The sequence below is a fragment of the Pinus tabuliformis genome, chromosome 2_2, assembly GCF_031772625.1.
Source record: "Pinus tabuliformis cultivar Carrire ecotype Pingquan chromosome 2_2, CPIR1, whole genome shotgun sequence".
Taxonomy (NCBI): Eukaryota; Viridiplantae; Streptophyta; class Pinopsida; order Pinales; family Pinaceae; genus Pinus; species Pinus tabuliformis.
The window spans coordinates 314,257,053-314,272,864 of NC_142300.1; the positions used below are offsets into that span (position 1 = coordinate 314,257,053).

The window sequence follows — 15,812 nt, forward strand, 5'->3', positions numbered from 1 at the left end:
ATGATCTCAAACTGGTCATCTGTGGTTTCCACAGCTGAACTAGAACCTTCTTCCCTATTTCTCTTTGGATTCTTGTCTTCATTTGCTGGAGTTTCTAAAATAGGAGGAGTATTCATTGGTTCTCCTAGTTCTGGAACCTGCAGGAAGGAACTTGTATGAAGCTATTTTTCTACATCAATCAATGTATTCTCTACATCAACTACAGTAATATCCATGTCTATTAGAGTGTTTTCCAACCATTCTGATTGATTGGCAAACCTCTCAATGTTTGGTTTGGGATGGTGGATGAAAGGTCCCAATTTTACCTTGAGCCTTAGCTTATTTATGACTCCATGAGGGTCATACTGCCACATAAACCTGTTCTTGAATTTCATTTGTTGCAAAATATTATTTGGCTCTGGTCCAACTTCTCTGGTATTACAAATGAAGGGGCCCAATTGATTTTTCATTTTGAATTGGGTTTTCTTTCTAGCTGCTAGGAAATTTACTTCATTAGAATTTATAATTTGCCTAAAGTATTCTAGTGCAAACACTACAACAAAACCAGCGATTAGCGTCCCTTTTTACTTCTTTTTTTGCATCTAGAGCCCATTTTTGGTGCTATTTGCATCCATTTATCAAATATGGTGCAAAACTTGACACAAAATTTGCATCAAGTTTTGCACCAAATCTTACACCAAGTTTAGCACCAGGTATTGCAATAGGTTTTGCACCACGTTTTGCACCAAATTTTATGCCAAGTTTTGTGTCATCCTTTACACCAGGTTTTATTCCAGGTTTTGCATCAAGTTTGGCACCTAATTTTGTTTGACATACTTTTGCATCCTCATTTGCATCCACTTTTTGCACCTACTCTTGCATCGACTTTTGCATCTTTTTTTGCATCCTTTTTTAAATCATTTTTTGCATCCATTTTTTCATCCATTTGTGCATCCCTTTTGCGCCAAGTTTTACATCGTGTTTTGTGTCTAGTTTTGCATAAAATTTTGCATCTACTTTTGTTGCATCCACTTTTCCCTCTTGTTTGGCATCCATATTTACATCCTCTTTTGCATCTATTATTGTACCCACTATTGCATCTAATATTTTTGTGCCACAATTAGCGCCTAGTTTGGCACCTCCTTTTGCACCCACTTTTGATTATAATTTTGCATCCACGTTTGCATCCTCATTTGCGTCTAGGCTTTCATCAACTACTACATGTATTTTTTCATCCCTTTTTGTATCCAATTTTGGATCGGGATTTGCATCGGGTTTTGTGTCTCGTTTTGCATCTACTTTTGCATCGACTTCTATTGCATCCACTTTTGCACACAATTTTGCATCCACTGTTGCACCCATTTTAAATTTCACTTTTTGCATCCCTTTTTACATCTTCATTTGCATCATACTTTGATTCTTTTTTTGCATCTATCATTACATCCACTTTTGTTATGCCACAATTTGCACCATGTTTTGCACTCACTGTTGTATCCACGTTTGCTTCCAATTTTGCATCCATGTTTACATCCTCTTTTGCATCAAATATTGCATCTATTTTTGCATCCACTTTTATGTAAGGTTTATGCATTGGGTTTTGCATCTTGTTTTGTATCTACTTTTGCATCTACTTACATTATATCCATTTTTTGCATCCAATTTTGTTTTTCCTGTTGCATCAATGTTTGCTTCCACTTTTACATCCATTTTTGCATCTTATTTTGCATATTTTTTGTCTATTGTTACATCCGCTTTTGTTGCACCATATCTTGCGCCTACCATTGCAACCACATTTGCTTCCACGTTTGCATCCCCTATTGCATCCACTTTTGTTTCATCCATTTTTGCATATACTTTTGTTTCCGTTGTTGCATCCACATTTGTTTCACCACAATTTGTGCCAAGTTTTACACCTACCATTGGACCCATGTTTGCTTCCACTTTTGCCTTCATGTTTGCATCCAAGTTTGCATTGACAACTGCATCTACTTTTGCATCCACTTTTGTGTCAGGTTTTTCATGTTGTTGTGCATCTACTTATGTTGTATCCACTTTTCATCCAATTTTACTTCTATTGTTGCCCCCATTTCTATGTTCACTTTTGCATCTATGGGGCACAATAATAACAATATGGGGACAATAAGGGCACAACAATAACAGTAAGGGCCACAATGACACTAGTAATGGGGGAATCACTACTGTTATAGGGACCTAACATTGTCTATATGGAAACACTGTATAATTTTGAATTTATTTATTGTAGATTTGTACATAGATGGATATTCCTTTCTTTGCATTTATCTTTTAGACTTCTTGCTTTCACCAACTGATTTAGAGCTTATGGAGTCTCAAGTAGCACCAATCCCCTTGCTTCTATTGGATTGAATAACATGATTTCTCTTTTGAAATCCATAATATCTCATTCACATGCTTCCTATTTCTCCCATAAGACTTTAGCACAGACTCCATGATCATGTTTGTGTCCCTCTTAATAACACACTCCTTGGAAGGGGCCATAAAATCTTTTATTAGGACTAAACTTGGATGTCTCTTCTTTCTTGCCCTTTGATTCTTCATTCAATCATACCACCCATCAACTTGTTATTTTTCCATTTTTCTTATAATGACCTTTGTTGTTGGGAAGGTGCCTTTCAAGTATTTTGTCTTTGCATATAGATACACATAAAGTATCATTATTTTAATCTAATGGACGTGGTTGTTAAAATCACCAATATTTAATTAAATATGCATTGTTATACCTTTGCTCAAGTCAACTTCAATTCAAATTCTAACACATGTGTGTATACCCTTCCTTGCTTAGTTTGTATATTGTTGTAAGTCCCCAATATATTTATGTTGGCTTTTGAAAGATCATCTCATCCCAAAATAAGTAGGGGGGATTCAATATTCAAATCCAGAGTGGGGTTGAAGAAATGGATATTGAATATGGATTCAATTATAGAAACTATCTTTTGAAAAAAGGTTAGTTTTGCCCCAAAAAGAAAGTCCCTCCTTCGAGACCTTGCCACAACTTCCATAGTTGTGAAATTTTACAATAATAGAACCTCTAGAGTAGAGGTTTACCATATACTTAGAACTTAGGTTGGAATTGATTTGATTCTTGAACTCTTTAGATGATGACTAGAGATCATTAAATACATAGTTTGAAGCGTTTGCTTGTAGTTATTAATGAACTTGTTAACCATCCATAGATGAATACTTCCCTTGCACATGTGCTTGATTTTGTCAATAATGAAAGAATCCTACTATGTTTTTGGTATATTCGACAAGACTACATCTTTAAAATAAAGAAGATTCAATTCTTAATGCTTTGCAATTCTGTAAGAGGGAGGGACAATCGAAGTCACGCAGGAGGAGGTATTCCCTTTGTTTAGTGAAACTCTACAGAGATAAAGCACTAAATGCAAGATTAACCCCTTGTTTATGTGATAATTAGGGAATATATATCTATTCTCTCAAAGATTAGTCTTATATATTCAAAAAGAATTTCTCATTTATTCTAAATAACACTTAACACTGTTTATAGAATAATTTCTCACCATTACAATCACAATAATCATTTTTCAAGGCAAAAACTACATCAAAACTTTTTGAATATGCAAGTAGATAATCTCCACAAATGAAGATGAAAACATATTTTGAGCATGTTTAAAGTGGATTAAAATATAATAATAAAAGACACAACAAAAATCTTGATACAATAATAGCTCAAATAATTATCTTTAACAAAAATCTATTAAAAATTACTATAAAATTATAAAATGAAATTAACATTAATAAATAATCAATTAATTTATATAAAATCCCAATTTAATAATGAATAATTACTTAATTCTTTAAGTTCCACTTCAAAGAAAGCATTGACACATCAGCTAGAGAAGGGTGCATTATTGTTTCAGAGTTCTATGTCCGTCGCATCAATATTTTATTTGATGTGCCCAATTATTTTTCCAAAGTAAAACTATTATTCAGCTTAAATAATAGAATGTATAATATTTCAAATTCTATAAAATGTATAATATTTCAAATTCTTTGAAAATCCGTTTTACTGAAACACAAATATATGGCCGTCGATGACATGATCGGACGGTAGATATTCTATCCCGCCTTTAAATTCAAATCCTCTTGGTAGTTTGGTGCCATTGCGCATATCCCTCTCAACGAGCTCAATAGCTCGCATATGAACAATCATGGTTTGCAATCGCATAAACATTGCCCCAGAATCGATCCACGAGCCACCAGATCTCTCTCTGCACGACTTCCAACAGTTCATCTACGTTTCTTCATGGTCAAAACGATTTCAGAAAAGGTATTTTTCTGCAAGAAAGTGCTAAAATTGCAAAGCGCCATTATTTTCTTGTCGCCGTCATGAATCCTCTACGCCTTGTCCTAATGAAATTATTTAGAGTTCTTGATTGGAAAAATTTGCCATATTTCAACTTTTTGGAAATATTTCATTAAATAAGCTACCGTATTATCTAAAATAAATCTGAAGAAAGAGGTCGTGCTCAAAACAATGTTTTAAGCAGCAAATTTCACAAGGGTTATTTCTGGTTCAGTTATTCTGAGCTTTCAATGGAAAATTTTGACTCTATTCTGGCTTACAGGCAAGATTTCATAAACTAACGCTCTCTATAAATGGACTAGACAAGGTTGTGCTCAAAATTTTGTTTAAAAAATGGCAGAGTTTGGGAAGAAGTTCTTTAAGTTAATGGATCAGCATTCAGATGCATTTCGAGTGGTTTGATTGAATGATTTCTGTCTCAGTTCCGCACATTTAAAAGTTTTGGAGAATGGGAATTGATAATTCTGGTATTTGATGGTGTTCTATTCAAATTACACAGAAGAAGATAGAAAGCTAGGGCTTTTAGAGGCTAAGCGTACACAATGGCACAATCTTTATAGGTTTTCGTGAGATTTTTAAGACAGGCAAATAGGATATAAAATTAGGGATTTCACTAAGCCAAGAAAGCTAATGCTACATTCTTTACAAATTTACTTCAGAGTTTTGAGACTGAACATTTTTGATGTTCAAGTGGTTCGTAGATATCTTCATGCAGTTTCTATTTCCATGGAACCAAGAATTTGATACCTCAACATGAAATACTGTGCTCCGAAGGGTTTTCCCTTCCAGCTCATCTTTGTGTAATGGAATAAAATCTTTAATGCTCTTTAGTGTCTGGAGAAGTCAAAACTAATGGATTAGGAAGCAGGGGCTATTGGAACGGTTAGTAATTGAGGGAAACACTATCCTTCACAATATAACAACGTAGAGGAAAACTCATGGTACATTTTTGTAGTTTTGGTCAGATTAGGCCATCCAAGCACGCCGTTAGAGATTTCAGAGAGAAGCTCTTTGTTTTCTTTAGCACCGGCTAAAGGGGAGAACTTTTGCCACATTCCGGGGTCATCTCTGTTCATTATAGAAGGAGGTCTTGTAACCTGCTCCAAACTGCCAGTTTCTCTCTTTGAAAGTTTGTATTGAAAACCAGTGCTGGGTCGAAGGTTTACTCATATGAAGGATGCAGAAAATGAGAGTCCTTTAGTCAGTCCATGGAAAAGGATTGGCGAATATTTGGGGCAAAATGATACCTGCAACAGAGCCAACAAAGTTCCAAAATTAGAGCCAACCTCACCAATTAAAATCTGCAAACAACCTGGAATCCTATCTTTAGGACGAGATTGTTTGAAGCACCCCGAAAACTCAAGTATGTTATTACTATGCTACCTTTCTATAGACTGGAATTATTTCTTTTATTGCTGCAATATCCGTGATATAGTCCTGGTTCAAGCAATTGAAAGATAGACTTGATTTTTCTTCTAGTTGATTATGAGACTTTGTACTCAAGGTCATAATAAAAAAAAATCCAAAACTTTTTAGCTAGTGAAGTATAAGTTCCTGAAAGTTAAATAGTAACTATCTCTATCCAATTACCCACTGTGTAGGCAGGCATATCATTGATTTTAGCAAGCCTTAGCATTTTCCTGTCTACCTGGATAAGGAAGCAAAATACAAACGAATAACTATCTTATCCCTGGTTGAACAGGACAGGTAAAAACCATTGTTTCCTTAAATTAGTTTCATCTTTTACCCCTATAATAAGTTATTGTGTCAGGTTTCTGAACTCTTCCCTGACACACATGAAAGTCACATGCAGTTTCAACAATGGTATTGAGAAATTATAACAAATTCTTGTACAAGAACATTCTTATAGTCGTTGCCTCTCAATGCCAAGCAGATGTTGCAATGAGAATTTTGTCCAACCATCCAAAATAATAAATACATAGCTCCTCCTTCTTCCTTAGTCTTATAGCTATTGCAATATGATTAACAGAGCAAAGATTTAACCGTGTCCTTAACATTAGCACTGAGATGATATACACTAAATCCTGCCATAGTCACTCTAGCTCTCCATTTTCCTGTAACTTCATACCTCTCAATCCTTTCTTCTCCCTCACAAGCAATTATGTTCACTGTGTCTCAGGCAAGGCATTGTTTTTCAACATTCATACGATTTCTGCTATCCCTTTTAAGTGTAGCATCTAGCGACTCAAACACTGATGAGTAATAGTTTAATGCTTCCATGGACTGGGGGATGAAAGGTGTATTATTAGTGTTAACCTCTTGTTTTACTACTGTGACTACTTTAGGGTTGAGAGACTTCACCATCCTCAGAAGCCGGTCACATGAGTTCTTTGTAGACACACTTTGATCGAGCATGTGATGCAGTTGGAATGCAAAGTTTACTACTAAAACCTCATATGGATTTATCTTAAGTATCCATGGTTGGACATCTGAGTCCACATCGATATAGTGGCTTATCCTTATGTTGGGATCTGATTCCACATTAAGACTCCCCTCCTAATTATGTGTGTATGGACGAAGTGGTTTATAAGGCATTACATGTGCCCAAAGTTTTGCCAATCTGGAGGTTCTCGGTATGATGTGATAGCATCCTCCTACACTCTGTTATTAACATCATCAATGGTTTTAGTGTTATGCCTTGTAAGCCCTCTTTGGTTTGTGTTTGTTATTTATGGTGTCGATGATAATTACAGTTCTTAGGTCTTAGTCTTAGTCACTGTCTTAGGCTGATTTTATTTATTAAATTTTTCCAATCTGGAAGTTCCGGTATGATGGGATGGCATCCTCACGCACTCTGTTATTGACATCATCAATGGTTTTAGTGTTATGCCTTGTAGGCCCTCTTTGGTTCGTGCATGTTATTTATGGTGTTACGTATAGATACACCAATAAATTTCAACCACAAACCTGTAAATTTCATTTTCCTTCACACCATGCATCTAATTTGTATTATGTATGAGAATTAACAAAGGAATAATGCTCTTTTTCCTCTTTTCCGCTTTCCACAATATTTGCTGTTTTTTCTGGTGAGTTTTCCATGTTCTAGATCCCACTTTGTTCCCACACACTCAAATTTTAGTTGCCTTGCTCTGCCACAATAATAATGCTTCAAATTCTTAGTTCTGGATTTGCTTATTCTTATTTTTAGATTTGCTTTAAACTGAATCTTTACCTGTAAATTGAGATGTAAGCTTAGAGTTGTGTTTATAGATTCAGAAATAAAGTTGAGTTTTTGAAAAGTTCTCAAATGAGAGGCAAACGTTTTAGGCTAAGCACAACCATACCCTTTATTTTCCTCCCTTCCTATGGATTATAATTGATAATCTAATATTTTTTAACTTCATTTGATTCTCTGAAGTTGATTCCCTTCCTCCATTTTCATTAAAATCATCATGTTATAAGGCAAAAGGGCATACCTTTATATGAAATTTTGCCAGCAAAGAGTCCAAAATTAAATTTTGGACAATTAAATTTTCATGCAACTAAGCAACATTGCTTTTTAACAATACTCTTGGTTCAACATTTTTTGACAATGGTCTTGGTTTAGTACTTTCTTATGAGCAGAGCCCTCTCCATTCCTTCAAGCAAGAGTGGTCTCCTTGGAAAAACAATAAATCTGACCATTTCAATTTTTTCATAATGTAATACCTTGTACCGAATATCTTTGGTTTATGCCTTCTAAAATCTTGGATACCTCATCAATTTTTCCCTTAGAGAAACACTGTTTTACAGAGTCAAAAAGTTATTTTCACAACCTCTTCTAATTATTTTGCCTTCTAATTATAATGATTTTTCCACTTCACTGGTCTGAAATAGAGCAAACATTACTTCTGTGTATACTTTAACATGTACAGAGGATTTACAATCTATCACTTCTTCAAGAACTTTTTATGCCTCAATTTTTTTTCCTACCTTCCCAAGATGATGCATGCCATAGATAAAACTTGCATGACTTGAAATAACACGTTCCCTAAGCATTTTGTTCAGTATCTGGGCAGCGGCTTGAACTTTCTTTGATTTGCAGCAAGCTTTGATGAGTGAATAGTACAGAGCATATGTGGGTGAGAGACCGTTTCTAATCATTATCGCCAGTTGATTCACTACCTCATCCACCATACCCAACTTGCATAGGCCTCCAATGAATGTCCTATAGCAAACTATATCAGGATTTAAATTTTTTCATCTCCATTAGATAGTTCCTTGCATGGTCCACTCTACCAGCATTGCACAAAGCATTGATCAATGCATTCAAATGGATTGTCCACTCTGAGAAAGGATTGTCCCTGATTTTAATATATAGTGTGACAAACCGTATGTGACAGGCAGGTGGAAAACTTTTCTCGCAATTGACTAAGCGACGTCCTGTGAGCCAGACTTGAGACGGAAACCCTCGTCAGAAGTATATGCTTGGCTCTTTTCCAAACAAATAAAGAGTCAATGAGGTTTTGTGTAATCACTTCTGGTATCGTATTGGGTTATTGTTAGAAGCGATAATTGGATTCGGATTCTCATCGAGTGAGTTGTTCTGCTTTCTCAATTTGAGAGGGTTTGTTTGGAGGGAAAAATGAAAGAGGACATACAAGAATAGTGAGGGGAAATATGCAGAGGAAGAGGATTGAGAACATCGCCAGCAGGCAGGCTACATTTTCCAAACGTAGGTGGATTTCTGAAGAAAGCTTACGAGCTCTCGGTGCTCTGCACTGCAGAAGTTAAACTTGTGATTTTCTCCCCAGCAGGAAAGCTCTATGAACTGTTTTTTAGTGCAAATCCTACTATTTTGATTCTAATAATCATGGCTATGCAAACCTCATGAGATTCTTACTAATAACCCCGGTGGTGCAAGCCCTAGTAAGCTCGATGTTGAAAAACTTAGTGTAAAACCTCCAACAACAACATAATCAATACATGATGTCAAAAAAAATGGAGAAGCATCCAAGGTTCTTAAGCCAAACTATGTTGAATTGTCAAAATTTAGACTTTAAAATTGTTAATATTCTTTTATTATATAAAGCTAACCTCTCCTAACCCAAAACATCACTTAAATCAATCTCTTATATCATAAAATATTCTAAAAAGTGAGATTTTATATTCTTTTCAACTTTAGTATTTTGTCAAATATTAAGAAATGCGAAACATAATATATATGTTAAAGAAGAAACATATTATATATCTTCAAGGAGAAGCATATAATGGTAATGCAAAGTTTTAAAAGGTATGTGATCCTTAGGCTTATTGGGGAGTATATAAAAAATTTCACACCTTTTTATGAGATATGGGAGGAAAACATGTTAAAGATTTTTAATAAATATAAAATTTCCAAAATGATGCTAGTTACGTGTGATTCTTTTTTCATTGTTTCTGATTATGAAAAATGAAACTCAATGTTTTTTCATTAGTGCACACATATTTCATTATATAATTGCATATAGAAAAATCATTCTAGAGCCGATAACAATAAAAGTGAAGAATTTATGGTCCAACGTTATATTTAAGAGAGATGTTTAAGGATGACATTTGAATTTTGTTTTTCATTTTAAGACATTTGGAGCAAATATTAGGAAGGACTTTGAGAAGGGATTGTCCTTGATTTTCGAAAATGGAGTTGTTCCTTTCCAGCCATATGCCCCAAGTGACCATCAAAGGGAGAGCTCATATGTTTTTTGGATGTTTTCTTTATAGCCATTTTTTTACACATATCCATAGAGTCCCCATGCCATTGATGTGAATTACTTGTTTGGTTTTTTTTAACCAAAATTTTTAACCAAACAAGAAAAATTAAAAAAATGCCTCAAGATCAAAGACTGAAACAAAGACCTATTGACATACCTTTTAAAGTATGGAAAGAACTTGTAAAATCATATGAGAAGTTGGATGCACAAAGAAAAGCTGGCAATGAGAGCATTCAGGTATTGAATTTTTCATTAAACATTATTTAGAATGTATTAATACTTATAAGTATCTTAGACATGTATTTGTGTGAAAATAAATTGAATTGGTTTATGTTTAACGACAAGGCATCCAAGGCGAGGTTAACCAAGACAAAAGTCACTCATCGTAGTGGCCAGAAAGGTTTAAAAGCACTGATAACAACCTTTGTAAGTATATTAAACATGTGATATTTTTTTAATAAATTTTGTACTAGAAGAAAGTCATTGTTATCTAATTTCTCCCTATTTACTGATTGATAGGAACTAAAATATGGAAGACCTCCAAATCATTTGGAAAAGGAGGTGCTGCAGCAAAAGAGATGGGTTGAATTTGTTGTTTGGATGGACTCTATGGTATGTAATCTTAGTTGGATTTCCAATATACTTTTAAACCATATTTTCATTTTATTTTTTAGTACTATTAGATATTATATCTTACCTCATTTTATGGTTAACATTGTATAACAAAAACATGCGTTGTGTTATGTAATTAATACTAACATGTAATATTGATTTTTTTTGTCAGAATGCTATAGGTAATGATTGCCAAGACGATGATCCAAATTATGTTCAAAATATATCAGGAGATGATGAGGATGAGGATGAGGATGATGGTGGTGAAGGAGGAGATGATGATGATAGTTGTGGTGTTGGTGATGATGTGGATCAGAGTAATGAGGATGGTCAAGATGATCATGAGGATGATCTTGGTGGTGGTAGCTAGGCATGCACATGCATTGTTTTTTATGAAGAAATTATTGTGTAGAATGACATTGTTATGTTTAGATGGGTGTTGTGAATTTACCCTATATCAATGAGACATTTTGATTTTGTAATCATACGATGAGTTTGATTTATGTATGTTGTTAATTTATCGTAGAATAACGATATTCATGAAATATTTTGATTTGTTAATCATATTTGAATTTTACTTGTTTTGATTAAAAATAATACTGATTTTATTAGTATTATGTTGCTATTTTATACATGTTTTGAAAATTGTTAATGACACATTGTTATTTTTTTGGATGGATGTTGTCAATTTCTCTTAAATTTCTTTACAAATGATTTTGAATTGTGATATCTGCTTTAATGATATTTAGAAACTATCATATATTTCACTATGAATCTATAAAGGGGGTCATATATGTAAAGAAAAATATACTCTATATAAGAAGTCAAATGCGGATGTAACCATGGATGCAAAATTGAAAGTAAAATTGGATGTTAAACTAGGAATTAATACAAAATGCAAACAATTGACATACAAAGTGTTTTAAATTAGAAGTGAAAAATTGTGCAATAGTTGACACAAAGAAGGGAACAAAACATGGCATACAAAAGGATATCAAATTGGGCAAAAACAAGGACACATAAATGGGCACCAAATTAGATGCAAAAAAAGACAACAACTAGATGTAAAATAAGATGCAAAGTTGAGCGTTAAAAAGAAGCAAAAAACGTTACAAATTAATATGCCAAATGATGATGCAAATAATGGTGTAAATTTGGGATGCAAACTTGGGTGCAAAAAAGGAAAAAAAAAAGATGTAAGAAAAGACATAAAACAAGATGCAAAATGGGGCTGAAAAAAGGTGAAACCAAGGATGCCATATTGGATGTAAAAAATGATTCCTAATCACATGCAAATTTAGGCTCGAACTCAGACACAAAATTATATGCAAATGTGGACACAAAATGAGGCAAAAAAAGATGCAAATTTGGATGGTGAAAACGATGTAAAACTAGACACTAAAAAAATGCAAAATTGGATGAAAAAGTCTGTGTAAATAATGGTGCAACATTGGACACAAGTAGACAAAAAAAAATGGTGCAAAAAGGGGCATAAAATAGCTTAAAATTGGATGCAAAACTTGGTGCAAAAACAAATAAAAAAGTAGACGTTAAAAATGGCTCTAAATTGAATGTACCATTAGACACAAAATAAGATGCAAAGGTGGACACAACACATGACTCAACATAAGATGCAAATATAAATGCAAATTTGGATGCTCAAAATGATGTAACATTAGATGCAAGAGATGGTGTTAAAAATGATGCAAAATTGGATGAAACAAATGACGCAAAATATGGTGCAAAATGAGATGGGAAAAATGGAGACAAATCAAACGTAAATGTGGATGTAAAAAAAGGTCCAAAAAAAGATGCAAAAATGGGCACAAAAATGGATGCAAAATTTGGTGCTAAATCAAATTCAACACATGGTGCAAAGATAGGCACCAAAGCTGGTGCAAAAATAGAAGCAAAAACTAGTGTAAGACTAGATACAAAACCTGGCGTAAGACTAGATGCAAAAACTGACACAAAATGGATGCATAAAAAGACGTTAAATTGGATTCAAAATACAGTGTAAACTTGATGCAAATGATGGTGCAAAAATGGAAGCAAAGAATGACACAAAATAGAAAGCAAAAGAGAATGAAAAATAGATGCAAAAAATGACACAAAACTAGAAGCAAAACCTGTCATAAAATAAGATGCAAATCTTGGTTCAAAATTTGACGCAAAAAATGATGCATAGTTTGGTGTAAAAAATGATGCAAAATCTAGCATGAAAAAGGATGCAAAATCAGGTGCAAAAAAGGACGCTTTAAAAATTGTACAATAGAGCCAGATTTAGCGCCAGGTTGCTCATCACAATTACAAAAAAAATGCACTAAAATCTGGCGCTAAATCTGGCGCAAATCGCTAGTTTTGTTGTAGTGAAATATCCTCATGGGGAGGTATTTGGGCAGTTTGTATGGGGCAAGTTGGCATCCATAAATTCTTATTTCCATGTGGTTCTAGCACTGATACCAGTTTCCCACCTTACTGTTCTTTGCCAATTGTAACACCCTTTTGATCTCTTGACTAATTCTAGGCTGAGGGCTATTGGTTAGCATATTCATAACTGGATGGAAAAATGAATCAATGAAGTCCTTGTAAGTGAATATAGTGGAGTACTTCTGGATCAAGGTTGTCCAATAGATAATTGACCTTGCATTTCCTTTGGTATCCAACTTCTGGATGCTGATAGGGAATTTATCTGACTGGTAGTATAAACACATGTGAAATAATATAGATGAGTACTTGAAGACTCTCTCAGTAGGTAGTCTGGTGAATTTCTCATGCATTCTGTCTGCTATGAACTGAGCATAGTTGTAAATTACAGCAGGAGGCTTTCCTGGGCTAATGATGGAGAGGAAAGCAAGGACAACCTCATCCACATGCCCATTTGTGGTGTATCCTAAAATGAAAGAGAGCATGATAATAATCTATCTACCTCTCTCAGAAAAAATGGTGGCAGCATATGGAGGACTTTTTGTAGGAGTATGACACTCCTCTATGATGAAAGTTTGGAATATTTGGGCTATTTTGGGAAGGTCTAACTTGGTATATAGGTCTAGAAAGTCTCCAATATAAAGTGGGGTCTCATTTGGGCTTTGCTGGACCTGCAACATTTGGTTAATGGATTTTGTAGTGATGGTAAAAAAAACTTATTGGTTAGGGGTGACAATGGCTCTTTGGCTGGGAATGTAGCAAGCATGATAGAAGTGGATGATTTTTGGGAATGGGTGTACTTTTGGAAACAAATATTTGGGCAAATTAGGCTACCAATGGTGAATGTCATCGTTTTGGTTTAAACATTTGTCCTTACTCCAACAATGGAGCTTTATAAGGTAGGCAGGGGAAGCTGTATCCTTTATTTGGAAGTCTCTGTCTGCTAATGCAAGGTGGTCGATGTCCAGGTGAGGGCTTTGCAGAGGTATCACGTCTAGAGAGGTTTGGGAAGCCATAATTGGTTTTACAGATATGAGTTAGGTTTGTAGTGGTTTCAGAAGTGAGGTTTAGAAGTTCTGGTATAGTGGTTACAATCTGTAAAAGAAGGGTTTGGGGTATACAAATAAGTTTCTCTTCAATTTAGGCAAGTTTCTTAATTACTTTCAATTAATTAACCATTTTAATTAAACTGTGCATTTTAAAATTGAAGGGATATTCTGGTTTTTCCCAAGAATACTTGGAAATCGATGGTTTGACATGCAGACTGGGTTAAGTGGAGAATGTAGAGGGTACTGTAGCTTTCAACTGTCAACTAGTTGCTTCAATTGGGTATCCAGAGTGTTTTCAGGCGGCAGAGGGTGGTCAAATTGGTCACAGAGGTTTTAGGGTGTCGCAAATGGCTAAGCAGCAGTTGCCGTGAAAAACGCAAGAAAAGTGTGAATTGGGGACTTTTCGGCCTTTTAACGGGTAACGGTCACATTTTGGCGTGGAAATAATCAATGAATAGTGGACAGTTTTTGGTTTAGGCAGGGAGGTGGTTTTCTGGGCCATCGCACCACTTTTGGAGGGTGGGTGATATTTTTTGCGAGCACGCGATCTAGCCTGGTGCCGCCACGTAGCAAAATAGTGCCTAGGAAAAACCGCAAATCTCGCGTGCTCTTGGGATGTTATCGGTCGGACGATGAGTCCGTGTGATATGGCTGTACACCGTCAGATCTGGGGGTAAGAGATTGGAGGGATATCATGCAGTTGAATTGCACGGAGGGAATCGGGAAAGGGATTTGCGGGACCCGGGATTTAATTACAGTTAATTGTAATTATTTAACCAATAATGTCGGGAATTTCAATATAAACATATGGTTAATTAAGGTGGGACCATGGTTTATGTGGCGAGTTTTTTTAAACTACACTAAGGGTTGGTGGGTTAAAAAAGGGTATCGGGGAAATATGAAGCGAGGAAGTTAATTAGATAAAGCGGGGGCATAAAGTCTTAGGATAAGGGGGTTTTTATGGATTTTTAGGGGGGAAAGAGAAATTAATAAGGGGGAAGTTATATTTGTAATGGGGAGTGGGTTTCACACTAGGGAAAGGGGTTTTGGGAAGGGGGGATGATTTTTGAAGGGTAATTTATAGGGGAATGTGTGAAACCAAGGGGTAAAGGTCAAAATGAGGGGAAAATGGGATTTATAGGTGATGAAGGGATAATGGGTAAATAAGCAAATGAGGATGTGGTGGTGTAGTGAAATGAGGGGAAATTAGTAAACAAGCTTGTGAATATCCTTTCTTTCTAACATTTCCTCCTGCACATGAAACATAGATTAACCATGATAAATTTGCTTTTGACTAAGCAACCTTGTGCATTTGCAACCTTTCTTCTACCTACCCTTTATTAATCCTAACATTTTCTCTTCATTTGTTGGGTGCGTTTGAGCTTACTGACCCTTTATTTCCTTTTCTTTTGATAAGAAAACTATATAATTCTAACCTTATAACTTCCAATGGCTTAGATTAAACTGATGAGCACCATTTTTATTCTCTACCTAACTACTGATCTGCCAAGGTTAAACAGTTTGGCTAGATCTTTATTCTCTATCTATCAACATGAAATTTAAAGCATGAAAGAGTCAAGATTAAGCTATTTTACCATCATGGATTGTAGCATTTCTGACAAGCTGCACACAATCTTATTTTAGAAAGTAAAGCAATGGTAGTGGCATTTGGATTTTCACACTTTCATG

At 35.0% G+C, this 15,812-nt stretch overlaps 1 protein-coding gene and 1 pseudogene across 1 annotated transcript; one reads left to right on the top strand and one right to left on the bottom strand.

The window, feature by feature from the left end:
- Nucleotides 1-6,225: 6,225 nt before the first annotated feature.
- Nucleotides 6,226-8,449, bottom strand: LOC149192552 (scarecrow-like protein 1 pseudogene; annotated as a pseudogene).
- A 1,498-nt stretch (nt 8,450-9,947) lies between these two features.
- Nucleotides 9,948-11,213, top strand: LOC149192553 (uncharacterized). Its single transcript, XM_089406405.1, has 3 exons — nt 9,948-10,461; nt 10,555-10,647; nt 10,820-11,213. The coding sequence occupies exons 1-3, from the start codon at nt 10,333-10,335 to the stop codon at nt 11,015-11,017; spliced, it is 420 nt and encodes a 139-aa protein (XP_089262531.1). The 5' UTR covers nt 9,948-10,332; the 3' UTR covers nt 11,018-11,213.
- Nucleotides 11,214-15,812: the final 4,599 nt, after the last annotated feature.

What these genes read in the sequence shown, in the direction of transcription:
- LOC149192553 (XM_089406405.1), top strand. Translation starts at nt 10,333, where the DNA reads ATGTATTTGTGTGAAAATAAATTGAATTGGTTTATGTTTAACGACAAG. An exon ending in AAGCACTGATAACAACCTTT is followed by an intron (nt 10,462 to 10,554) that starts GTAAGTATATTA and finishes ACTGATTGATAG; the next exon opens with GAACTAAAATATGGAAGACC. An exon ending in TTGTTTGGATGGACTCTATG is followed by an intron (nt 10,648 to 10,819) that starts GTATGTAATCTT and finishes TTTTTTTGTCAG; the next exon opens with AATGCTATAGGTAATGATTG.